Source organism: Prosopis cineraria, unplaced genomic scaffold, assembly GCF_029017545.1.
Source record: "Prosopis cineraria cultivar Desert tree isolate PC_DT_omini unplaced genomic scaffold, ASM2901754v1 PC14, whole genome shotgun sequence".
NCBI lineage: Eukaryota > Viridiplantae > Streptophyta > Magnoliopsida > Fabales > Fabaceae > Prosopis > Prosopis cineraria.
The window spans coordinates 4,240,387-4,267,345 of record NW_026555345.1 but is presented as its reverse complement, the minus strand read 5'-3'; the positions used below and the strand labels follow the sequence as shown (position 1 = coordinate 4,267,345).

The 26,959-nt window shown below is 31.6% G+C and overlaps 3 protein-coding genes and 1 pseudogene across 7 annotated transcripts; all 4 read right to left on the bottom strand.

Annotated features, from left to right (window-relative positions):
- Nucleotides 1–1,854: 1,854 nt before the first annotated feature.
- Nucleotides 1,855–10,274, bottom strand: LOC129292887 (cytochrome P450 89A2-like). 3 transcript variants are annotated; one of them, XM_054930566.1, is made up of 2 exons: nucleotides 8,710–10,272; nucleotides 1,855–2,004 (listed from the first exon to the last, which is right to left on the bottom strand). In XM_054930566.1, exons 1-2 carry the CDS (start codon nucleotides 10,234–10,236, stop codon nucleotides 1,987–1,989), a joined length of 1,545 nt encoding a protein of 514 aa, XP_054786541.1. In that variant the 5' UTR covers nucleotides 10,237–10,272; the 3' UTR covers nucleotides 1,855–1,986. The 3 variants fall into 3 exon arrangements, with proteins under 3 accessions (XP_054786541.1, XP_054786539.1, XP_054786540.1); XM_054930564.1 differs by lacking the exon at nucleotides 1,855–2,004 and adding an exon at nucleotides 7,267–7,615 and having other exon boundaries at nucleotides 8,710–10,274; XM_054930565.1 differs by lacking the exon at nucleotides 1,855–2,004 and adding an exon at nucleotides 7,996–8,267 and having other exon boundaries at nucleotides 8,710–10,273.
- Nucleotides 5,172–6,869, bottom strand: LOC129292888 (cytochrome P450 89A2-like; annotated as a pseudogene).
- A 1,891-nt stretch (nucleotides 10,275–12,165) lies between the features above and the next one.
- LOC129292207 (cytochrome P450 89A2-like) lies at nucleotides 12,166–13,725 on the bottom strand. 3 transcript variants are annotated; one of them, XR_008588879.1, is made up of 3 exons: nucleotides 13,412–13,725; nucleotides 12,545–13,118; nucleotides 12,166–12,205 (listed from the first exon to the last, which is right to left on the bottom strand). XR_008588879.1 is itself a non-coding variant. In XM_054929771.1 (2 exons), exons 1-2 carry the CDS (start codon nucleotides 13,513–13,515, stop codon nucleotides 12,812–12,814), a joined length of 411 nt encoding a protein of 136 aa, XP_054785746.1. In that variant the 5' UTR covers nucleotides 13,516–13,725; the 3' UTR covers nucleotides 12,481–12,811. The 3 variants fall into 3 exon arrangements, 1 of the variants encoding a protein (XP_054785746.1); XR_008588880.1 differs by lacking the exon at nucleotides 12,166–12,205 and having other exon boundaries at nucleotides 12,481–13,293; XM_054929771.1 differs by lacking the exon at nucleotides 12,166–12,205 and having other exon boundaries at nucleotides 12,481–13,118.
- Nucleotides 13,726–18,548: 4,823 nt separating this feature from the next.
- LOC129292092 (cytochrome P450 89A2-like) lies at nucleotides 18,549–20,514 on the bottom strand. The gene has a single exon (XM_054929613.1). The coding sequence runs from the start codon at nucleotides 20,417–20,419 to the stop codon at nucleotides 18,875–18,877; it is 1,545 nt and encodes a 514-aa protein (XP_054785588.1). The 5' UTR covers nucleotides 20,420–20,514; the 3' UTR covers nucleotides 18,549–18,874.
- Between the last annotated feature and the right edge of the window lie 6,445 nt (nucleotides 20,515–26,959).

Genomic DNA, 26,959 nt, shown 5'->3' with positions numbered 1-26,959 from the left:
TTGTCATTTAATCAAAATCTTAATAATAATTAGGTTGCTTAGAAGTTAAAAAAAAAATATCACATTTTATAAGAGTAAATTGTCATTTCCCTTTTTCAGAGAAATTTATTTATCATTTTTCCAAAATAAAACTTTTAATTCTTAAATTGTCTTTGTATAATATCATATTTTGTAGAATTAAATTATTATTTTTTATTTTAAAAATAATTATTTGTCATTTTCTCAAAACGAGACTTTCGATTCTTAAATTGTTTTCATAAAATGAAAAAGCTTTACACGGAAATAATGAAACTTTTTAATCACTTATTTTTTGGTTAACAATTTGGTTTTTAAATTTATTTTTTATTAATTTGTCCCTTTTAAATTCATTTTAGTTATTGATTTAACACTTATTATTTGAGTTGAGGTCTCACCTTTAAAAGATGTTGAATGATAACAAAATATTAAGTTACCAGTATGTAAATTAATTTTCCTTAGGAAAAATTAATATATATATATATATATATATAAAGGCTCACTACAAATTTAATTGTGGAGATGAACCTAAAAACTTTTCTAATATGAGGTTCTTCGCTAGAATGAATTTGAATTTTCAAATAACTAGATTGCCCTTATGATTAAAAAAAAAGTTGGAAAAAGTCATTCGCTATCAATATGTTGCACAATGTCACTTGCTATCAATAATTTGGAATCAATATGTAAAATAAAGTCCTTCAATGTCAATATATTTAACAAAGTCTTTTGGTGTCAACATATCAAGTAAGGTGTAAATTTTTAAGACATGGTATATTTGAATGTTTGAAAGTCAATTACATTTCATTAAAAGGTGTTTGCATATTATGAAAGAAGGGTAGCATATGGTTGAAGATATTAACATATTATCTCAAAACATGATACTAAGTATAAAATTTCAAGATATATACAAAATAAATATTTTAAAAAACTAAAAATATCTTATATTTTTAAATATCTAACTATTTAAAAAATATTTTATATTTTTAAATAAAAGAAGTAGGTCTCATCAACATTAATTAATATCTTCCCTGTGAAAGCAACGGGTGGATCTCTCCACATGTTGGGGAAATATTCTCTTGTTTTTTCATAAAGTCTGTAAATTATATAAAATTCACTTACTCTCATCTATTTTATTTATAAGATAAAAAAATATTTTTTATTATACTTATAGATCACATCATTAAATTTTTACTACAAATTTTTTTTACCCTTTATTAAATGTTGAAGAGAAAAAATATATTATTAAAATGTATATATAAGGTTTTCTTTATTTTTAGTGAAACATATTAAAAATAATTTATAAATAAGATCAGATAAATATTTTATAAGTTTAAAAAAATGTGGTGGTGGAGATGTTATGAAAAGTGATTTATCGTGTACAATTTTATAAAAGACAGAAATTATTTTGTGTTTAGCTACAATAAAACAAGGGTAAGATGTAACACACCAAAATTTTTTTTTTAAAAATAATTTAATTCAACCATAGTTGGGTTACAGCCACCCAACACATTTTTATATTAATAATTTTAATATAAAATATTTTATAATTGGCTTCAACTCACACACTATAACATTTCAAATAAATTTTTACCTCCCACATGCCATTAGGCTAAATCACATTTGTCCATCCTTATACTTCCAACAAGTAAACTAAATCACATATGTCCATCCTTATACTCCCAACAAGTAAAATAAACAATTTAGTCAATTTTCAACACAAGTCAGTTATTTGGCCTTATAATCATGCCATTTTAACCAATCCAAAGTAAACCAAATATTAAAATTACAGTCATCCAAATTGTACCAAAAATAGAAATAGTTTGAAAGGCATGATTACATTTATATATTCATATAATTGACAATAAACAAAAAGCCCTAATATTGGCAATATAACACATTATAAATTATAAATTAAATACTCAAAAGAGACAGTGGATTTATACCACTAAGCCTCTGGGACTCCTCCACGTGTCACTCGTGGTTCTTCTCCTGAAAATTGTTAACCACTTAATGAGACTCAAAAGTCCCAGTAACCAAATTCAATTTATGATAGTGTATACAAACAGTTAAGTGTGTGCTTACTAAGTGAGAATTAAAAATAATATAATTCCAACAAATATATGAAATATTACAATACACACAAACAATCATCCTTATATCCCTCCATTAACCTTGAGCCGTAGCCCTCACTCGGTGCTAAATTACCTGGCCAAAGGTAGATTAGCCCGAGCCCTTACAAACCACCTATTGAGCTCCAATAGGGGCGTACCACGTGGCACATAAATACAACAACAATAGCAAGTCTCCCAACACCTCCCACAATAATCAAATAAATTCATAATAATATTGCAAAATTATATAATATTAAAAAAATTTATAATTTTCTCAATAATCACCCAATTAACATGAAGTAACACAAATCACAAATTAAAAGCATGGTTACTTTGTGGTTTTTTCAATAAATTATTCCTTAAAATTTCTCTCTCACCACAATTTTCACCAGTAATACAATCTACAAATAACATATTATTTATAAATATTAGTTTTAATTTTTGAAACTAATAAAATAATTCTAATAATAGAATTAAAAATATAACATAATTCCTAATCTCAATCTTAATACAAATCTATAGTTAATACTATTAAGTAAAATTTTTAACTCCTCTTTTAATTATCAATAAACATTAATAATCTAAAAATCAACTTCTAAATTAATTTCTATTATCAAAATTTTCTTTTTATTTCATAAATTCGTACCTAAAATACCCAAAAATTAAAAATTGAGTCTCTAGCTTAGAATCATAATCCTATAACCATAATAATTCATTTCTCATCCCAAATAATCATATAAACCTCAATAAATCAACATATATTTTCAGATCTAGTTTAGAATTTGATCCATAAACCACAAATTCAAAGATCATCAACAAATTTATACTCTAAAACATTTATTATACTACTGACAACATCAAAAATCATATTTATTCAACATAAATTCATCCCTCTTCCAGATCTTAAATTTTCTACCACCACAAAATCAGAAACCAAAGAGAAAGGATGACTAAGAAAATTTTTTAGAACATTTACTTAGTCTTGAAAAGCTTAAAATCACACCCTAAATATCCTATTAAAAACTCTTACCTTAAAAACTCAGATCTCCCACACCAGCGACTCACGCTTACTCTGCCTCAGCTCGCGCACGAAGGAAAGAATGAAGAAATGAAAGGAAACGGGTGAGTTTTATAAAAATTCAGTGGGTCCCACATCTTTTTTTTTTATTATTTCTTCTTTCCTCTCTCTCCCTTTTTTTTAATTATTTTATGTAATCATGACGTGGCGCCGAAAGCAACTGGTTTTCTTCTTCTTCTTCCTTTTTTTTAATTCCTTTTCTTTTTCTTTTTTTTATTATAATAATTTAATAATTTAATAATTTTTTTATTTTTTTTATTTTTTTTATTTTTTATTTAGAATTATATCCTAAGTTAGATTTAATGATCATTTTTTACTAATTTACTTACCTCTAAATATTTTTCAAAATTTCTATTAACCCAAATTAATTATTAAAATTTAAATTGAGATGTTACATAAGAAATTTAATTTAAAAATACATAAGTATGTAATGATGAATTCTTCAATTTTTGTATTTGTTTCTTTAGTAATATTTAAGAATTCATTTAATTTCCTAACAATTAAAGCCACATGCCTTGCATGAACTTTTTTTTAATTACTCATAAGTATTTTTTATTAAAAATAATTTTATTTAAAGATGATTAGATATTAAATATAAATACTTTTTTAATAAATATTTAAATATTAATTTATTATATTATAAGAAACAAGTTCCTGTTGCTAAATCACTAAATCATATCATGTTTCATTGCTTCTGCTCATGAGAATGAAAACGTCATCTACTGTCAACTATTTATATTTATATTTCATAACAAACTGTTATAGTCCACTCACAGGGTAATAAAACTTTTAGATTTAAATTTATCTTGGTTATTAATTTGATCTCCTAAATGTAATTTTTATCAATTTAATCTCTTGTATTTTTTTTAAATAATCATGTTAGTTATTTAAGTTTTAAAATAAAAATTGACTTTTAAATTAATCTAACCTGTAAAATATGTTAATGACTTGATATGTATATGTAATTAAATAAAAATAAAATATTTCATAAATCAGTTTAATTTTAATTAATTTAGTCCGTTTATGCTAAATTTTTTTTCTTTCTTGAAATTTTTTTAGTCTTTTTTTATCCAAATAATTATATTTTTTATTAATTTACATTGTTACCATCAATATTTCATTTTTTGTGTTAGCAAATTTTATAAAGAATAGCGTCACCTTCTTCTTAAATAATAATGATCTTTATAACTGAAACAAACTTAAAGAGTCAAATCAGTAAAAAATAAATTGAAGTAATTAAAATTTTTATTATCCTTTCTATTTATAACATAGAGAAATCAAGCGCAGATCTGGGAGAAAAAAATGAAAATATCATTAGTGAACTCATCTTTAGAGATGGAGAGGTGGAGAATTTCCACACCAACCGCGACAGCAATTTTTATCCCTGTTATTCCTCCTAACTGCTATAGGCACGTTGTAGAGGCTAGTTAATTTCCCTGCGTGTTAGTTCTTTTTCTAGCTTTGGTTGCCAATCTATTAGGGGGAAAAAAGAAAAGAAAAGTTGAGGCATCTACCAATATTGGGCACAATATTGATGGTATATATTTATTTTGAACAAAAATATTGATGCTATATTTATTCAACATAATGAGATGCATTATATTAATTCGGCTCATCTTCGATACTCATTAGTGTAATGAGATTTAGACCATTTAAATTTTAATTTAAATGGTTCAGATTTAAAATATTATTTTATTATATATTTTTTAAAATCAAAATTATAAAATAATTTTAAAATTTTTATTTTTAATATAATTTATATTTAATTTAGAGAGTTTAATTTAATATTAAAATTTTTATAATTATTATATATTTACTATCTAGATGTACTCTGTACAATTTATATTTAATTTTGTGTTAATTTGAATTGTGCAGAGTGCATTTAAATAGTTAATATATAATAATTATAAAAATTTTAATATTAGACCAGATTAAATCTAAACTTTTTAAATTAAATTTAGACCAGCTTGAAAAGAAAATTTTTTTATTAAAATTATTTTATAATTTTCATAAATTTTAATTTTAATAAATATAAAATAAAATAATGCTTTAAATTTGCGGTCGAAATTCATTACACTGATGCGAGTCCCATAACGCCATAAAGCATAAACGTTCCGCGCGACAAGGTTTACAGCCTGGTAGATATATGAACCTGTAATGGATTTTTCATTACCGTAGTGAACTCCAGTTTTTCAGACATATCAACGTCACCAATATTTGCAGGCTTCTTCCACTCGAAATTCCAAACCAGATTGGCCACAAAGCACTCCAAATGAAGCAGAGACAATTCATAGGCCGGGCACATCCTTCTTCCTACCCCAAAAGGCATCATCTTTATCTCTTTGCTTCCCGTTAGGTCAAATAATGCTTCACCTTCAACAGTTTCACTGCTCAGGAACCTCTCTGGCTTGAATTCCATGGGATTTTCCGACTCTTTTGGATCCCATCCCATCTCCGCCACCATGAACGTCACAATCCCATTCTTGGGCACCAAGTAGCCATTCAAACCACATCCTCCGTCGCTGCGTGTGGTAGCACAAGATGCCCAGGTGGGTGACGCCTTAATCCTTCCAAAATCACAGCTTTCAGATATGGCATTCTCGTCAAGTCTTCCTCTTTCACTTCCTTGTCTTCTCTCTCGCCCACCACGTCTCTTATTTCCTCCGCAAGCCTTTGTTGGATGCGTGGATGCTTCACCAAGTTTGCCATAATCCAGTGCAGTGACGTGGCCGTGGTGTCCGTCCCTGCGTTCAGAAACTCAGAACACAGAGAAACGAGTTCACCTTCCTCAAGCTTGCGTTTCTCCTCTGGCAACTGCAAGTCCAACAATGTATCCACATATGACACTCTAACTTCATCTCTTTTGGTCAGCTTCTCTTCCTTGGCTTTCTTTCCTGCTCTTATTAGCGGAATCAACACATCTTTTCGTTCCTTAAGAATTTGGAACAATTCCTCCCAATGCTTGCGGAACAATATTCGGGTAACCCTCGGCCACAAATTCAGCAAAGTGAATCTGTTGAAGTTCAAAACTATACGACGCAAAACATATTCGATATCACTGATTTGCTTGTCGTCTAACCTCTCACCGAAGCACATGAACACCAGCAAGCCGAACATAGCGTAGTGGAGATGATCAATCACCTTAATGGTCTTGCTTGATTCCGAATGAGACTTGAGGCGATTGAGGAGCGCGTCCAGAACCCATTTTCTGGTACCCGAGAATGCCTTGATCCGGGTCGGATGAAGCAACTTGGAAGTGAGGTTGCGACGGAGCACGCGCCATGTTGGGCCGCGGGGAGCAGTGTTGATGTTGTGGGGGTTCCTGTTGATGATCTTAGCGCCGGAGAGGGACTTGGGACGGCTAGAGAAGATGGCTCCGTTTCGAATGAGGGCTTGGTGGGCTAGAGAACGATCGGCAATGAATATCGCAGGACGAGAGCCGACGGGGAGAGTGAAGATGGGAAAGTACTTGGCACGTAGATTTAGAAAAAGAGGTTCGTATTCAGAGAATTTGCGTAGAAGAATAGAAGAACCGATGATGGGAATGCGGGCAGGGCCAGGAGGGAGAGGAGGGGATCGAGAGGGGGAGAGAAGGTTGAAGAAAGCTCCGACGATTAGCCAGAGGATGATGGAAACAACGGCGACGAACCAGGGCTCCATGATTATGTGGTTGAGATGGATAGCGAGTATCAGTGAACAGGTCAGAGTGCGTGCGTGCGTGTGTTGCCGCTATATAATGGAGATGCAAGCGAGTGGCGGTGGGTTGGGTTGAACACATTTTCGTAAATTTGTTTCAGATGTTGATGGCTATATTAGTTGTTAAATTTCTATGGCTAGGTGTAATGACAGCTCATACTGTTTTTATAAAATATAGGGAGTCTTATTTATTATTATTTTTCAAATTTTATTTTTATTATAAATTGAATTTTATGGCTAATCATATAGTATTATATATCTCTTTCTTTTTAATACTTTTAATAGGGATAAAGTTAAAATTTTTTATTTTAAGATATATTTAAAAATTTAATTATTATATTTTTTTTATTTCAGTGAAATAGCTAAAGTGCTTTCTAAGCACAGGAGGGAGAAATGTTGGTTAAATGAGTATTTATCAAAATTAAAATTATTGTATCTATTGGAAAGGTCGCTGTAATTCAAATGGATTGAACTCTAGCTGTTTACTTTTTGTTTCAGGTTATGAAATTTATCAGGACAGCTTCAAATTTGGAAAAGCTAAACTTGAACTAAATAATAAATTCTTAATCGTTGATGTATATAGGGCATTTGGCATGCAAAGCAAGTATAAGAACAAGGACAAGTAACAACAATCATAATTGGTATCCGATTGTGACGATGAAGGAGTTGCTTGTATAAATATGACAGAGAGCATCGTGGTGAAGAAAGAAGAACGCTGCAAAGTGATCATAAACATAAACGAACATATCAGCATGCATAAGGTTTAGTGAAGAGAGAGGGGCATCTTTATCATTGTAACCCAATAAGTAAGGGCAGCTTTGTCTTTTTATTTTAATTTTAAATTATACTCAAGTTTTAAGGAATTTAACGATGATTTTTAAAAAATTTTTGAGAACTATTTATAAATAAATCTAACCTATATATAATTTTTCCTTAAATATAATTTCATTAATGGTTTAAAGTTTAAATTTTTAATTGATAATTTTTGAACTAAAAATTAATTTATTTTTAACAAAATGAAGGTTAGATAGTAATTTTTAATTCTAGATTCTGCATCTATTAAAATTATAAACTATTAAAATATAAAAAATAAAATAATATTAAATTTATACCTACCGCATTAAATTTAAACCAAACAATATAGTTTCGTTTTAGAGGATCTTCTTTGTCTTTTTTGTGAAGAAACAGCGCAAGAGCCCAACAACAACAACAAACTAAACAATTTAACGTGGGTTAACACAGCCCAAAACATCCCTATGCCGCAACAGCACACAAACCTGAAGGAGGTTCATGCAGCAACTGGACGATATTCGTTTGAAGGTAGCTCCATCTTGCCAGCCAATTTGCCCATTGATTCCCTTCACGCACTACAATTTTTTTTTTTTTTTAAGACGATCCTCTATTTGTGTAGCATGTTCTTCTAAACCTCTCATTATTATATACGCCTCAATCCTGTAACACCTTTAATTCTAGTATTTCTTATATCCGATTTATTACACACACCCTCCGATCCAACAGCAGACGATTAATATGCTCTTGCGGAAACCAAAGAACATCTCTAAGTATGTATAAAAATCAAAATCAAATGACTGTTCTATAACTTCTATGAAAAAAAAAAATTCTTTTAGCGTATTTAAAAGATAGTATATGATGACAATTGCATATTTCTTTATTAGTTAAATAAAAAGCACCAACTTAAAAGGACTACTGACGGCATCTTACTTCTGATCTTACTTACGCAACATTAAAATACTAAAAGCATGCATGAACTTAGATTTGATGTATCTAAAGCCTGGGAGATATATGTACCTGTAATGGACTTTTCATTACGACTGTGAATTCTTGTATCTCTGACAAATCAACATGATCAGTCGGAGCCTTCCACTCAAAATTCCAAATCAGATTGGCCACATAATACTCCAAATGAAGCATTGCCAGATTATAGCCTGGGCACATCCTTCTTCCTACCCCAAATGGCATCATCTTTATCTCTTTGCTTCCTGTAATATCAAATGCTTCGCTTCCACTCCCTTCACTGTTCAAGAACCTCTCTGGCTTGAACTCCATTGGATTTTCCCACACTCTTGGGTCCCACCCCATCTCTGCCACCATGAAATTTACAGTCCCGTTCTTGGGCACCAAGTAATCATTCAAAACCACGTCTTCTGATACTGCATGTGGCAGCACAAAGTGTCCAGGCGGGTGACGCCTAAGTCCCTCCAAGATCACAGCTTTCAGATATGGCATTTTGGTCAGATCTTCTTCTTTCACTTCCTTGTCCTCTCTCTCACCCATCACTTCTCTTATTTCATCCACGAGCCTTTGTTGAATATGTGGGTACTTCACCAAATTTGCCAGAATCCATTGTAATGCTGTAGCTGTTGTATCTGTCCCTCCATCTAGAAACTCCGAACAGGCAGAAATCATTTCAGATTCTTCAAGCTTGCGCTTCTCCTCAGGCAACTGCAAATCCAACAACGTATCCAAGTAAGACACTGTACTTTTACGTTCTTCCATGTTATTGTCCTCGTTGGATTTGCTCAACCTCTCTTCCTTGGCTTTCTTTCTGTCTCTTATCAGTGGAATCATTACGTTTTCTCTGTCCTTGAGCATTTGCAGTAATTCCTCCCAACGATTACGGAACAATATTCGAGTCACTCTTGGCCATAAATTTAGGACGTTGAACTTGGTGAAGCTCAGAAGTAAACGACGCTGAACGTATTCAATATCCTTGACCTGTTTCTCATCGAACCCCTCGCCGAAGCACATGAACACCAGCAAGCAGAACATAGCATATTGGAGATGGTCAACCACCTTAACGGACTGGCTTGATTCTGAGTCCGACCTGAGGCGACTGAGAAGCACGTCCAAGACCCATTTACGAGCACCCGAGAAGGATTTGATCCGGGTTGGGTGGAGCATCTCGGACGTGAGGTTACGACGGAGCACGCGCCACGTCGGACCGTAGAAAGCAGAGCTGATATTATGCTGGTTACTGTTGATGATCCTGGCGGCAGGGGGGGCCTTGGGGCGGTCAGAGAAGACGGCGCCGTTCTGAACGAGGGCTTGGTGGGCGAGAGAGCGATCGGCGATGAATATAGCAACACGGGAACCAATAGGGAGAGTGACCATGGGGCCATACTTGGCGTGAAGAGTTCGAAGAATGGGTTCGAGTTCTGAGAATGATTTTCCGACGAAAATGAAAGAACCGAGGATGGGGATACGGAGAGGACCGGGAGGAAGAGAAGGAGAGCGAGAAGGGAGGAGAAGGTTGAAGAAAGCTCGAAGGAGGAAGCAGAGAGAGAGGGAGACGAGGACGACGAACCAGACCTCCATGATGATTGAAAGGAAGTGATGAGAGAACTGAGAATGAAAGGATATAATTAAAGCAAGGACTGGATTGGAGTGGCGTTTGGATATGAAGGTAAAAAAAATCATAAAATCATAAAAATGAGATTGAGACGTGTGTGGTGGTGGGGGTTGCCGTGGAGGGCAGAAGTCAAAAGGTCAGATTAAAAAAAAAATTAAAATGTTTTATTGACGATGTAAGAAGTTTTTTAATTATATTTCTGATTATATTTTTATTTTATAAATTATGATTAAATAATAATTCTAGATAAAGAGTTATGGACACAAGAGGACCACTACTTTGGTTTCACTAATTACACCTTGCACGTAACTGCAATGTAATGGTCCAAAAACCTAGTTGTCAAATAATTAAAATATCATAACGAGCGAAAATGATGTCCTTTTGATTTATGTAAAGGCTGAGTAATGTAAAGTGAAATGCATATGTTTACATTTTGTTAAGGAAAGAAAAAACAGCTAGACTCCAATACGCGTTGTTCCATTTTATTTCATATTCCTATTTTAATTTTATTTGTATATATCAATCTTTATAAAATATATTTGTGTTTGTTTGACGTGACTTTTTGCCATGTCTTATGATTTTTGCCTTTGCCTGGTGCGGTTACGAATTAAATTACCCAGAAAACTGATGTTAATCATCTGATCATCCTTACTTACTGACGCTTCAAGGAAACTGTCCCAAAATCAAAGACCTTAGATTTGAAATATACTTCTTTTGATTTTATTATAAATTATTTTCAACATGTTCCATCAAAATAAAGTAAAATTTTAAATCTTATTAACTTTATCTCAAAATTTAATAAGTTTTCATTTTTATCCTTAATAAATATTTTAAATCTCATTATTAATATTTTTATTCAAAACATTTAATAAAGATAAAAATATTAAAAAATATTAAAAATTAGTAAGTGTTCTATAAATAAAATTAATTTTTTTTTTATAAATAAAATTAAAAGAGGGCATGTTGTTCATGTATCTGATGAAGCCTCAAAGATACATGAAGCTGTAATGCATGTGCCAATGTTGCGGGCAAAAAGTGTAAACATCCACAGGAGGCTCGATTGGGTTCCCCCAAGGAAGCCTTTGTATTACTGCTATGTTTGCTAATATTAGCCAAAATCCCAAGAAATTGCAACATCCAAACATAAGAGTTGGCTTAGGGAACAACTATTCTACGCTCTGACTCTCTTCACATGATCTGAAAAAAAAATTGTAAAAGTGTCCAAATAGATGCTGAAGATGAGGTACGAACGAAGAACTGTGACATTATCTACTGCGCTAATAATCTCATATATGCTTATTGCTGAATGAAAACTGCCAATGGCAGCACGAATGCACAAATTTCATATGCCATATGCTGAACTTGAGGTAAGTAAAGTTGTTAATTAGGGTTAAGCCTAAAAAAAATTAAGAGCCACGCCTATCAAAAACTAAAATAAGTCATTTTATATATGTTTTTAAAATTTAATAAAAAAATAAATACTTTGAAACTAAATATTACATATAATAACTGATGAGGCTCCATAAGAAGAATGATTAAATTATATTAACATGAATGTTAATAAAAATCATCAAGATTTAATTGATGATGTAAGTAAAGTTTAATTATTATTGATGTTAATTTTATGATGTTACTACTTTTGATTAGACTTAAATTTATTATTGTATGTATTGTCTTAAATTTATTATACTAGACTTAATGTTATGTGTAATAATTTTTTAAAATTTTTAATATATTTTTTAAAATGTTAAATTAAAAAATAAAAAAATTATATTGAGGACTGGCACTTCAACTTTAAAAGTTAGAGTCGAGTGGATTAAAATAAAATTCTAAAATAAAATTAAGCTTTATCGAGACAGCTAGTTTTGACAACCCTAATTATCAACTTTTGAGGTAGGAAATACATCTGTGGAGCATTTGCAGAACTTTATAGACCTAGGGAAAGGGGAAGGAGAAGAGAGAGAAAGATGGAAAAAGCCAAAACTTTCAAAATTTAATACAATAATCATAAAAAAAATAATACAAACTCTGGCTCTATTTATAAATAAATAAAAATAATAAAATAATAATTTATATTTAAATTTATATTCAAATCATAAATCTAATTTAAAATTCCAAAGATAGTGATAGGATACTAATTATTCTAATTTATTGAAGATAAATAAATCATAATCTTAATTATAATCATATTTTCAAAGATAACCGTAATATAATATCTCAATTAACAATTATTATTTCATGTTCCATCACCTAGAGCCTAGGAGATAGATAGACCTGCAATGGAGATTTCATCACCGTGGTGAACTCCTGTTTCTCTGAAAATTCTACATCACTGTTCGAACTTTAAGCCTTCCACTCAAAATTCCAAATGAGATTGGCCTCAAAGTATTCAAGGTGGAGCAATGCCAGATTATAACCAGGATAGATTCTCCTCTCACCCCCAAGTGGCATCATCTTAATCTCCTTGCTTCCCGTTATGTCAAATTATATTCTTCACCTCCATAAATCTTCTCAAACCACAAGAACCTTTCTGGCTTGAATTCAATTGTATCTTCCCACACATTTGGATAGCTCGTCCCATCTCTGCAACATAAAATTTATGATTCCACTTCTAGGAACCGAGTAATTATTCAGAAACACGCCCTCTGACACTGCATGTGGCAACAGAAAGTGTGCAGGTGGATGACGCCTCAGTCCTTCCAGAATCACAGCCTTGAGATATGGAAGTCTCTGCAAGTCTTCCTCTTTCACTTCCTTGTCCTCTCTCTCACCCATCACATCTCTTATTTCATCCACAACCCTTTGTTTGCCAAAATCCATTGCAGCGCGGTAGCTGTTGTATCCGTCCCTGCATTCAGAAATTCAGAACATAAGATGACATGTTCAGATTCATCAAGCTCGCGCTTCTCCTCAGGCAACTGCAAATCCAGCATAAGTATCCGCATATTGCACTGTAACTTCGTCTTCCTCAAGGCACACTATGGCTTTTATCAACCTCTCTACCTTGGCTTTCTTTCTCACTCCTATAAGTGCAATCAACACATCATGTTCCTTCCGATAGTGGAGGAATTCGTCCCAACGTTTGCGTGACAATATAATATTTCGAGTGACAATTGGCTAGCAATTTAGAATTTATTGTACCTGTTGGAGTTCACCATTGTTCGTCGCCGAACATATTCGATGTCCTTCATTTGCTTGTCAGCTAAACCTTCACCGAAACCCATGGATACTAGCAAGCAGAACATGTCACATTGGAGATGGTAACGACCTTAATGGAATTGCCAGATTCTGAGTCAGTTTTGAGGTTTTGAGAAGCACGCCTAAACCCCACTTCCGGATTCCCCGACAAGGATTTGATCCGAGGGATGAAACATCTTGGACGTCAGGTTGCGGCGGACGCGCGACGTGGGATCGTAGAAAGCAAGTTGATGCTATATGCGGATTACCGGTCATGATCGATCTTAGCGCGGCATGGTCGAGATATTAAAACATAAAAGAAATTAAATAATTTAAATTATTTTAATATAATTTACTGCTCTAAATATATTTAATATAAAAAATATTATAAATCATTTGATTGAGAATAAAAAAACTAAAAGAAAAAAAAAAAAATAAGATGTTAAAAAGAAGGAAAAAAAGAAATTGAAAAAACTTTACTTAAAAGACTAAAAAAATATAAAATATTTGAGCACCAATGAAAGAGAAGCGAAGATGGGAATGTGGAGGGGACCAGGAGGGAGAGAAGGAGAGTGACGGGGAAAGAGAAGATCGAAGAAAGGCAGGGAGAGAAAGAGACGACGACGATGAACCAAGCCTCCACAATCAAGCACTGCGATGAAGCTGAGCAAAAGCTGGGAGAAATATAAAGGTGAAATAAAATGGATTGAATTCAACACAAAAATCTCACCAAATCTTGAACGTGTCATCCAAATCTTGTCGATAGTAAGATTTATATATAATGAGACAACCGTGTAGCCACGTATCAGGTCCAAATTATTAACATATGAATCTTGAAATGATTGATGATGTATATACTGTTATGACAAGGGTTGAAAATGGATTGAAATTAAAATTATGTATGGCAACGAAAATCTAATCATGCTTAATTTCCGTTGAAAATATGAGTTATCTTCATTAAGCTTGCTTTACACATCATCCTGTCCTTTTCTAATTTAGTACAGTTCTCTTCAACGCATGGGAAACAATATAACGAGGAAGAATTTGGCCGTTAATTAAGCATATTAAACAAGTATAAGTTCAACAATAAACCAAGTTTAACATCTTCTATTTTCTTAACTTGGTTGTTAATTGTCATCTAATCTTTTTCATTATTTAGTAAAATGAACCTGTTTGAGTTAAATATAAAACGTCACTCAACTAGATTACAATGTTAGTTAAGCTGAATAGTTGAAATATCAAGTTCAATATAAACAAAAAAGACGGCCCCAAAACTCATTAAGACCACAACACATAATATATTGAAATTTCATCAGCTTTAAATATCAGATCGTTAGCAGGAAGAGACGATTTTAAATGAAGTCGAAATCTACGCCCAAGTAATTCAGTGAAAATGGCTGATAAAGAGACCGTGCCATGAGTTTCGCAGGATTCCTGAATCTTCGATAGAACGTGCTAAGTTTTAAAGGAAAGGCTTCTACTATCAGACATATAAAGGAAGGAAAAAAATAGAGAAAACAGTCAACACTCAATCAAAACTCACATAATTTACATTTATAGCCCTTTCAGTTCTTTGTTTTTTTGTCTGTAACTTTCAAATACTTCAATAAAATTACATACTTATTCTACCAAAGCTTACAAATCTTTCTACATCCGAGCGAACTGTGGTAAGAAAACTCGGGAGCTTTTTATTATCTATTTGAGATCCAACATCTTGACACGCTTGATATTATCGTTCAAACCACAAACAGAACTTATGACTTGTTATAAAAAATTTGAAACCTATAACTATTAACATTAAAAAAAGTATTGGGCAAAACTTGTGATTGAAACGGAAAATCAACACGAGTGAGAGCACCGAAATTTTGGATTATCATGAGAAGATACGTATAAATAATTTTGAAAGAATTATTGTAGAGTCCCCCAAAAGGCTATTTAATACTCTGAAACCCGATAAAATATATAAATACCCTTGAAGTCCCAAAGTCATTCACTGTAAATAACTTTTTATGTCTAATTACCGAGGTGCCCATCATCCGGAAAAAAGAAAAAGAAGACGAAACTCCATTACTCCACACCAACTCTCAGGGAAGATGACCCATTTTAAATCTTCTATGCCTTCTTCTCCTATTAATCTTGTTTGCCTTAATTTGAAGCTCACCCGAGGCTACTTCAGTTGTAATTTAATTACTCAGAAACTATGAACAGTGGGTTTCAAACTGTTACACCCAAACTCCGTCCAACAATCTTTGTTTTTTTTTTTTTTTACCAGTAACTCCGTCCAACAATTATGAAAGACACCTTCTAACAAGTTCTAATATGCCATTTGGAACCACCATCATCCGCAACTCCTTTTGAGGAGCAATTAGAGTTCCATATATTGGAGTCACTTGCTCTAGCAGCACAACCATTATTACTAAATATAGAAGCATGGGTCAATGTCGATGTTTGAAACGAAGTTCTTATATCCCTCGTGCATTACCAAGTTATATGGAGGAGGAATCATGCATTACCTGCGAGATGATGACTCTGACTGATCGAGAATAGTTTTTTTTTTTTAAAAAAAAGTTCCTGCTGTAACTTACTATCCTGAAATTTAATATATCATCATTTGTAAAGTCCCACATGAAAAAAAAAAAAAAGAAAAGAAAAGAAGAAGAAGAAAAGAAAAATATGCCACTCTATTGTTAAGAACTAATCTCTGTTTCTGTTAAGAAAAGCAGGGGAGAACAGAGATGATCGAATATATTTAATAGACCACGCTCTTGTGCTCTCTGTAATGTCAGTTCAACTACCTCCAATCCTTCGGGGAATCACAGACACCTGACCTGCCATTTCCTTCCATAATCATTGGGAGATTGTAGCCGAGGCTGACGTCCTAAAAATCTTGGCCACTTGTGGTGTCGAGAATGAATTCAGCGAACGTGGGGAGAGGGGCTACCCTAGAACAGTCGCATTCGAACCATTATAAAAGCGGTCTGACCACCCGCCCGGAGAGTGGAATGAACGTAGTGTCTTTGGGGAGATCGAATCCGTTTGGTGTCGAGCCCTGGACTTCCTGCATTTGCAAGAATACACGACCATGCAGTAGTCGCATCTGTTTACAAACGGGAGAAGACAAATGAGATTTAAAATGGGCCATCGATTATTGGAGTAGCCGTTGGGAGCTTCAGCCTTGGTTTCCCAGTTCATGGGCAAGTTGGTAATTGGACAACTGAAGTTATTTACAATAAACGACTACGAGACTTCAAAGTTTTGCATATATTTCATGAGACATTAGAGCAATTAGGTAGCTTTTTACAGTCATTCCCCCAATAATTTTGTTCCCTTATTTGGCCATAACGAATGAATTTTTTGGAAACATTTTAGTGAGAACCCAACTTAATTTCAGCCAAACAATTAAAATTTTAAAATTTCACTGCATATGTGAGGAACTAAAATGAAATTAAAGAATTAATTAAAATGACCTTATTATCCTGGTAAAAATAGACGCATAAACAATTCATGTAAAAAAAATTAATTATTGTATAGAAAATAAACAAAATGTATCTAAAATTTACAATTGTTATTAACAACATAACACTGCTGAATTTGCAACCTTTATTCTACCTATATCAATTGTTCATTTTTTATACATTAATTGTTCATTTTTTCTATATGAGTTGTTATGCACCTAACTTTATTTATTTATATTTATAATAGTGTTACACTGTTGATGAAAGTTGCACATTTTACCTAAGTTAATTGTTCATTTTTTATATATTAATTATTTATTTTCCTGTACAAGTTGTTTGTACATCATGCTTTGTCAAAGACAATAAAATCATTTTAGTCAATCCTTCAATTTCATTGCAGTCCCCCACATGTGTGGTGTGAAATGAAATTCATAGTTTTAAGAGTTTCTGGCCAAAATTAAATCTGGTCAAGGGTTGTCATTGAAAATTTCCCAATATTCTTTCCCAGCGTTTTCAGAACATGGCAACTTCTTAAAAAAAAAAAAATTCCACTGGTTCAAAAAAAAAAAACAGAGAGATTTATATACTTTTTTTCCCTAAGATTCATGTCTGAAATAAGGATATCCACTGCCACTTCCACTCAATAACGTTAATAGAGAGCCGTGAGTAGGCCAGTGATATATGCAAACAGAATCCTTTGCCTTTAGAAACTTGGGAATAGATTTGTTGCACTTTTGCTTTTTTACGTATATTTCATTGCGTATTTCTTATTTTCTTAATAAAAAGAAAGAAAGAAGATTTGAAAGATGTGTAAAGTATGTTGATAATAAAATAAGAGATACATAAGAAAATGCATAAAAATATAAGTGCATCACAAGTTCAGAACCATTTCCCCTTCCCCATAGAACCTTAGCCATGCATTGTTAGAAGGTTAAGCAGCTGGTGTAACATAACATAATGAGATAATATATGTAACGGGCTTAATTTGATTTTCACATGAGTTTATATATACTATATACAAGAGGAAGAAATACACTAAGATTAACTTCACAAACTCTATAGTCTCTGACTAGCTGTACATACAAGCTTTGTAACATAAACTACGTAACACTGGCAAATTCCATCCATAATCTTGTTTACTCTGTCATGGCGGATTAAAATGCAGAAATCACCTAAAGCAACCATTAATAATAAATTCACACATAAAGAGCTTTGGACAACATGAGGACCAGTATTAAGACATTGAAAATACATGGAATATTTCCATTCTCAGATTTACCATATCATCAAGCCTCATTCCTTAATATAATGACAGAACAAGAAAGAAAAGAAAAATAGAATTGAACAGTTGGCTTAAAGAAACACTGCAATTAGTTATATAAAAGATGTACTGGTTGAGAATCAAACATGATTGGTCTGATATGACAAAAACAACAAGCAGCAAGAGAAAAACACAACGGTGGCTTTAAGATCGCCATTTTATCTCTTGCGGTGGATAAAGTTGGTGGTTTTTGAATCATGTGATGAATTAATTTTCTAGTCGGCAGATGCCAAACAGAATCAATATTCAACATGACAATTGAAATACACAAAAGCAAATCCTTAATAAGTATAATGGACCTATAACTTCTAGCGTTAAAGTAAAGTATTACAAGTCTCATATGCATATATCAGACATCGTTTTGTTTCTTTACAAAACATAATGGCCAAAATGATAATATAATGAAGGAGTCCTAATTCATTGAACAAGCACCAAAGAACTGTGATGTTATCAACCACTGATCTTAGTTATGCTAAATGAAACTGCTAAAAGCAGCAAGAAAACACAAATTTCATATGCCGTATGGAATTATAGATACTGAACATGACGTAAAACAAATATTTTTGGGGGCATTTACAGTAACCTTGTCACATAATCAGAAGGATGATTATTAGAAGAGCATAGAGCGAGGATTTGATATTATTTCTGTGTCTAAAGCCTTGGAGACAAATAGACCTGAAATGGATATTTCATCACCGTGGTGAATTCCTGTTTCTCTGACAAATCTACCTCACCATTTGAAGCCTTCCACTCAAAATTCCAGATGAGATTGGCCACAAAGTATTCAAGGTGGAGCATTGCCAGACTATAACCAGGACAGATTCTTCTCCCTGCTCCAAATGGCATCATCCTGATCTCTTTACTTCCTGTAATATCAAATGCTTCACCTCCATTTTTCTCATAGTTCAGGAACCTCTCCGGCGTGAATTCCATTGGATTTTCCCACACCTTTGGATCCCATCCCATCTCCGCAACCATAAAATTTATCATTCCATTTTTAGGTACCAAGTAATCATTCAAAACCACATCCTCTGACACTGCATGTGGCAGCACAAAGTGTGCAGGCGGATGACGCCTCAATCCTTCCAGAATCACAGCCTTGAGATATGGAAGTCTCTGCAAGTCTTCCTCTTTCACTTCCTTGTCCTCTCTCTCACCCATCACATCTCTTATTTCATCCACAACCCTCTGTTGGATATGTGGATACTTCACCAAGTTTGCCAAAATCCATTGCAACGCGGTAGCCGTTGTATCCGTCCCTGCATTCAGAAACTCAGAACATAAGGTGACCAGTTCAGATTCATCAAGCTCGCGCTTCTCCTCGGGCAACTGCAAATCCAGTAAAGTATCCACATATGGCACTGTAACTTCATCTTGCTTACTGCCCTCCATGGCTTTTATCAGCCTCTCTTCCTTGGCTCTCTTCCTCGCTCCGATAAGCGGAGTCAAAACATCTTCTTGTTCCTTCCGAATTTGGAACAATTGCTCCCAACGCTTGCGGAACAATATTCGAGTGACGCTTAGCCAGAAGTTTAGGAAATTAAACCTGCTGAAGTTCACGAGTAAACGACGCTGAGCCTTTTCAATATCCCTGATTTGCTTGTCAGCTAAACCTTCACCGAAACACATGGATACCAGCAAGCAGAACATAGCATATTGCAGATGGTCAATTACAGTAATGGAATTGCCGAATTCTGAGTCAGATTTGAGGCGATTAAGCAGCACGTCTAAAACCCACCTCCGTATCCCCGAAAAGGATTTGATCCGGGAGGGATGAAGCATCTCGGACGTGAGGTTGCGGCGGAGGACGCGCCACGTGGGACCGTAGAAAGCAGAGTTAATGTTATGCTGATTACTGTTGATGATCTGGGAGGTGGCACGGGCCTTGGGGCGGGTAGAGAAGACGGCGCCGTTCTGAACAAGGGCTTGGTGGGCGAGAGATCGATCGGCTATGAAAATGGCGGGTCGTGAACCAACAGGTAGAGTGACGATGGGACCGTATTTAGCATGAAGATTGCTAAGAACGGGTTCAAGTTCGGAGAAGGATTTACGGAGAAAGAGAAGCGAGCCTATGATGGGAATATGGGGAGGACCGGGAGGAAGAGGATGAGAATGAGAGGGAAGGAGAAGATTGAAGAGAGCTCTGATGAGAAGGCAGAGACTGAGGGAGACGAGGATGACGAACCAGGCCTCCATGATTGAGCAGTGGATTGCGTGGAATTGAACCAAACGGGGCGAGAAATATCGGGGAAATGGATTCAATCTGACGATTTGATGGGCTTTAAAAACATAGGCTTGTCTAATATGTTGCAATGAAGACACGGTGAAAGAAAAGTAAAATGCACAAGCGAAGAAACCAAGCTCCACATCTTGTCGTTGACAATCAAATCCAAACATTGTCCATGGCCAAGAATTTATCACACAACCACATTCATCGCACATCGTTCAGATATTGCAGGGTAAATTTTAGGGAAACCAGCAATTATGAACTTATAAAAATATTAATAATAATTATAATTTTAAATTACTAAAATTTTAATAAGAGATTATGATTTTTACTTACAATAAATTATTTTTTATAATAATTTATAATTCTCAATTATAATAAACTTTAACAAATTCTCAATTAACGCTACAAAGATTTTTAACTATTTTTATTAATTTTCTAAATGATAGTAAAAAATAACAAATGATTAGCTTGTCATTTACAGCTGAATTTCATAAATTATCAACCAATATTACAAATAATTTTAAATATATTTAGTAAATTTTTAAGTAATTTTTTATATATTATAAGAAAAAATTATAAATAATTAGCTTGCAATTTATAATTAACTCTTATAAATTTTTAATTAACATTGTAAATAATTCTAAGTATATTTACTAAATTTTTTAAGTGATTTATCTATATTTATTAGTAGTAAAAGTTTAAGATTCTCAACTAACTTTCATAAATTTTAATTGATATTACAAATAGTTCCAAATATCATTAGTAGATTTTGCCATTAAGTATTCACATTTTTTTTAATTATAAGTAAGGATTATAGTCCTTTATTAAGATTTCAATAATTTTATATATGTAATTGTCATTCATGTCTTATAAGGTCTCTAATTATCATTTATCCTAAATTTTAAAATTAACAAATCTAAAATTTATTAATTCTATTTAAAAGATTAATAAATTTTTAATTTATTCTTATTATTCACACACACCATTTCACTAATATATTTTCTCTATACAATATTTAATGAAAGATAAAAGAAAAAATTTATGAGAATAAATATTTAAAATATTCTTTTCCTGCCTCATAAATAAGACCCAAAAAAAGTATAATCTAACACCCTGCCCAATTTCATATGAGAATAAATACTTTTTTTGTTAAAAAATATAAGGTATTTTTAATCAAATCTCACCTCTAAATAAAGTAGTTATCTACTTTCAAACTAAACAATATCTTTCATATTTATTTCTATTAAACATTCTACAATAAATATAAAATTATTTATTAATAGGGATACTTTTTTTAAAAAAAAATAATGATTACATTTCAAAAGATTAAAAATGTCTTATATTTTTTAACATTCAACTTCTTAAAAAATATTTTATATTTTGAATGGGGGAGTATTTACAATGCCAAAGTGCCTCTTAACTTAATTACCCTACACGTCTAAAAAAAAGAGTAAATTACATTTATCTACCTTCTATTTAATCTTAATTACATATATCTTTTTTTTATTTTAAAAACCAATGCAAATTTCTCCAAAAATCAATAATAACGAAATACAAACCTCTCTTTTACTTTAAAGATTTTATTTCCAGCCAACGAAATTGTTATTAATTGACTATTAAGTTATATTTATTGAACCAAAATACCTTGTCTTTGAACATAAGTATTACCTTAAAATTATTTAAAATACCAAAAAAAATTAATTCATACATTTTTTTACATTTTTATTCATATTTTACTTTTAGTTATGTAAAATTATTTATTATTAATTTTCAAAAATTAAACACATAGGTTGGCTAAGTTAATATTATAAACTTGCAACTCAATGAAATAGGTATTTAATATGATAAGAGCTAAATTATTTAATATGATTTATGTTTAATCTACTGTACGAAGACCTTATAAAATTGTCACCATTTTGTCGGCTTGTGGAGGCTATACTTTTTGCAACGATAAAAAAATTTTAGAAAATTTTATAGTTGTCCAAAAATTATGAGACTTTACAAATTTTGTCCTCATATCAACTCCAGGAAGCCTACAAAAAGGTGCATAAATTGAAGGTTTTTAGGTCCTTTCAATTAGAGTGTTGCCATTTCATAAAAAATATATCTATTCATGTTAAAATAAAAAAAGTCCATATTACTTTTCAGGAGGAGGCAACCCTCCCTCTATTTTTTCATGAACCCTCAAGAACCTTGTGCTTGTGCTTGGTGTGTTGCGCGATGCACGATAAAATGACTCAAGTTTTGAGGCAAATGTAGGTAAACCCTGAACCTTGCCAACACTCACCACAAGTTTGTTCGAATTTGCCAAAACTTTCCCTGAGCTTATTTAGAGTTGCTAATGCTTGTTATAAGCTTGGTTGAGGTTACCAACACTTGCCTGAACCTTGCCAACAATCTTACATTGGACTTCCAACACTTTTCTAAACCTTACTAACACTTGCCACGTGTTTTTTTGATGTTGCCAACATTTGCTGTATATTGCCAACACTTGCCAACACTTGCTCAAACCTTGCCAACACTAGCTACAAATTTGCTTGGGGTTTGCGCACATTTGTACAAACTTTATCAACACTTGTTACGTGCTTGCCTAGGGTTTGCCTATGCTTGCTTGGACCTTGATTCTTTTTATTGCACATAGCACAATGCACCAATAGCTTGTTGGATTCTTGAGGGTCCATGAAAAAAATAGGGGAACCCCCTTTGAGGCTAGGGTATCACTCTCAAAGAATAATACAAGCTTTTTCCACTCTAAAATGAACATACATGTTTTTTGTAAAATGACAATATCTCAGTTGAGGAACCTAAAAACCTCCGATTCATGTGATTTTTTGTAGGTTTCTTAGGGATGATATAAGGATAAAATCTACAAAGTTTCATAATTTTTGGACAACCATAAAATTTTTTAATTGCTTCAAAGAGTGGGCCTCCACAACTTACTAAAATGATAACAATAAAATAAATTATTTAATTATTATTATAATTGATCATTTAAAGTTCATTAAATTTGGATGGAGAGAGTATACAATTCAATTATAAGAGCAAATTAGTAATTGTAAATTTTCCAACATAATTGATTATAAGAAAAAAATTAAATATTTTAAAATATTTAATAGAATATTCCTAAACAAGTTAAAAATTAGACTAAAGTTATGTTTTGGAAACAGGAGGGAGGTCCCTGTAATTTTAGTAAATAGAAGGGAAGTAATAATAATTTACTCAAAAGAAGAAGAAGAAGAAGAAGAAGTTGTAGGTTCTACATTCTATACGGTGAAAAGAAGAGCTATCAATTAAAGTTGATAACTATAGCTCAGTGGTACAAATCTCTTGCTTTTTGACTACAAACCTCTTGCAGTCACATTTTCCTTATATCTGGACAACAAAAATTTAATATGAAATTAGTGAAAGGAAAACTTATATACTTAACTTTATATACTTAATATATTTATTTTTAATTAAATCAAGATATGTGTATCATTTATAATTTATTTATTTTATAATAAATTTTATTATTAATATTATTAACACATTAAAATTTACATGTTTTGATTTAATTAGATGCAAGTATATTAAATATATCAGATTAATTACTTAAATTATACATATTAATGAAAACAACATGGCAGCTGACATACAACAAAAAAAAAAATTAATAATTCTTTTTGTGCAACTTGCATTGGTCAAAATGTTTTTGAAAGAAAAAGTCATTTGAACAAATTCTTATATATCCAAACATAATATTTAGCCTTTAATTGGTTTTGGTTTCTCTTTTGGAGAAAAATTTGGTTTTGGTTTTAAAACATTTGTTATAAGCAACAAAAACCCAAACCAAACATTAATTAAAGTATTACAAATCTCATATGCTATAAGAAAAATTCTTGCATAAACTCGATACATCATATCATTTATAATTTGTTTAATAAAAACATACAATGTTAACACTGATTCAATCAAATAAACTCTCATGTGTTATTATTTTAATAACTTTATTTTTAGAATTTCTTTTCTTATCTTTTTTCACTCCATAATTATTAATGACAAAATAAATTTACAATAACAATCATTTGACATGGCATGTTTTTATTGGACAAATTATAAATGACATAGTGTGCGGCATTGTGCAAGAATTTCTCATTCTATAAGCAAACTTCCCACAAAGGAAGGGCAATTTTCTTCTAACATTTCAAATCTGTATATCTATCAAAATGAAAGTGTATTCTTTTTCATGTTACACTACTATGAAAATGAGTTTATAAAACAGTTATTTTTACTAATGTTAAACGATTGTGAACATAAATAATATGGCATTGAATATTCTTGTAGTCTCTATTCGATGGTTATTAACCATTTAATATTCTTGATTTGTTAAATGATTTTTATCTAAAAATAGTTTAATTTGAGTTTGAGATTTAGAGATATCTAATTAGGAATCACTTTAATATTAGAACAATATTAAACAGTTGTGACAGAATAACCATTTAATATATATATATATATATATATATATATAATGGTTGTAATGAGACAGCTATTTATATTTATGCACTGTTATTTTTGTCATAATATTACATGGTTTTCTCACATAATCATTTAATATTATGATCAATTTTTTTAACCCTCTACATTTTACATTACAAAAGTAGATTCCAACACAAAATATGTACCCTGAAAACAAAATTTCAAAGGCCACCACAAATTAGATATATGAAATATATATCATGAATTCCTAAACAAAAGCTATTTATAATTTGAAATTGCTTAAGTTAAATCAATTAGTAGCAAATATAAGGCTCTAAATCCCAAAACTTAAACAAGTATACTTATATAATCTATGCCAATTTTAGGGCGTACATTTGCATGAACAGCTTTTGACATTTGGAAAGTACTATTGAACTTTTCAGATGTCAATAGTTGTTTAGGAAATTTTAATTGAACAAAATAATTTTTGAAATGTGAATTGAAATGAGGTATGAAAGTGAATTTTAAAACTCTATTTTGAGTTGGATTTCAAACATCAGATATGAGTTTAGAATTTAATGATATGAATAAATTTGTACCCACCTTTTTAATTGACCATGCTATTCTTGATTTTTTTTGGTTGCTTTATTCGCATGAGTTTGATTCACAGTCCTCATATTCTCTTTCATATCTACTCCTCTCAACATTGTCTATCATTCCTTCAATCAAACTTCTCTCCCTCCCTGTGTCGTTAGTGCACCTTCATCCAATAGTGAATGTTGAATATTAATAAATGTTAAACCATTTATTATATAATTCTTTTAACATATTAAACTTCATATTTTTTATTTTTAATATTTAATGTATTAAATTTTATATTATTTTAATTTTTTCACATTGTTAAAATATTTTTAATATATTATATTTGTATAACAAAATTAAAAATCATCATAAATTAATGTCATTTATGGTTATTGTATATTCAAAAGCACAAATTATCATTAACCTAAATAACTTTCAATTTACTAAATTAATTTTTAAAAAAAATGTATTTAAACACAATTTTCGTCACAACAACCGACTTTCATTTCACTAACTTTTGTCAAATGAATTTTTAGCAAACGAACTTTTGGCAAACTGACAACATAATACACACTTAAATGTATATTTATAAGATCAATTGCCTTACTATCGCTGCTGGTGGTCATACTCATAACTAAACCACACTTGAAAAATATTATGTAATAGCTATTCAAGGACTTCTTCTATTTAAGTCCCAATAAATGTGTCGTAATATGTGTCCTCATAATACTATATGCAAAAACGACAAAATAAATTAAAGTCATATTAATTAATAAAAATAATATAATGATGAGAAGATTGACAACATATATACTGTTTAAAGAGTCCCAACAGGAATGTGTTGAATTATGTCTTTCATGTATTTCATGACAATATATCCACAATTTCTGGCTTTGTCTGGTTGTTCTAGGCACTATAATCCCATAATGAATAAAAAATCTTATCAATTAATGATATAATATGACCTTGTAACTGTTAACATAATTAATAATAAATGCATATATCTTGACAATTGTTTATGATGTCACTGTATCAAAGTGATCGCTGCCCCTTATTAATTGTTAGAATTGTTGATTGATCAACCTTGATGCTGTACATGACAATGGGCTTAATGTGTAATAAAAAACTTGATATGAGAAATATTCATACAGAATATTGTTGAGAATCCTAAAATTTAGTCAGCTTACTAATTAATCATCTTCACTATATGCGGCAATTATTGCCACAACAAATAGGGTCAATGTACCATATTCTTCCAATAGTTGGATTGATCATAAATAATATCCATTGTCCGCTATGGCAATGATTATAATTAGGAAGTATAGCATAAATAATTAAATTTTGAAAAAAAAAGTGATTTTTGGGAAAACATTCACATAGAGGAATTCTATTCAACTTAAATTCAAAAAACTAAATTTTGAAAAAAAAAAATTCTGTGGCATGGCAGCATAAAATTAGGCAATTCC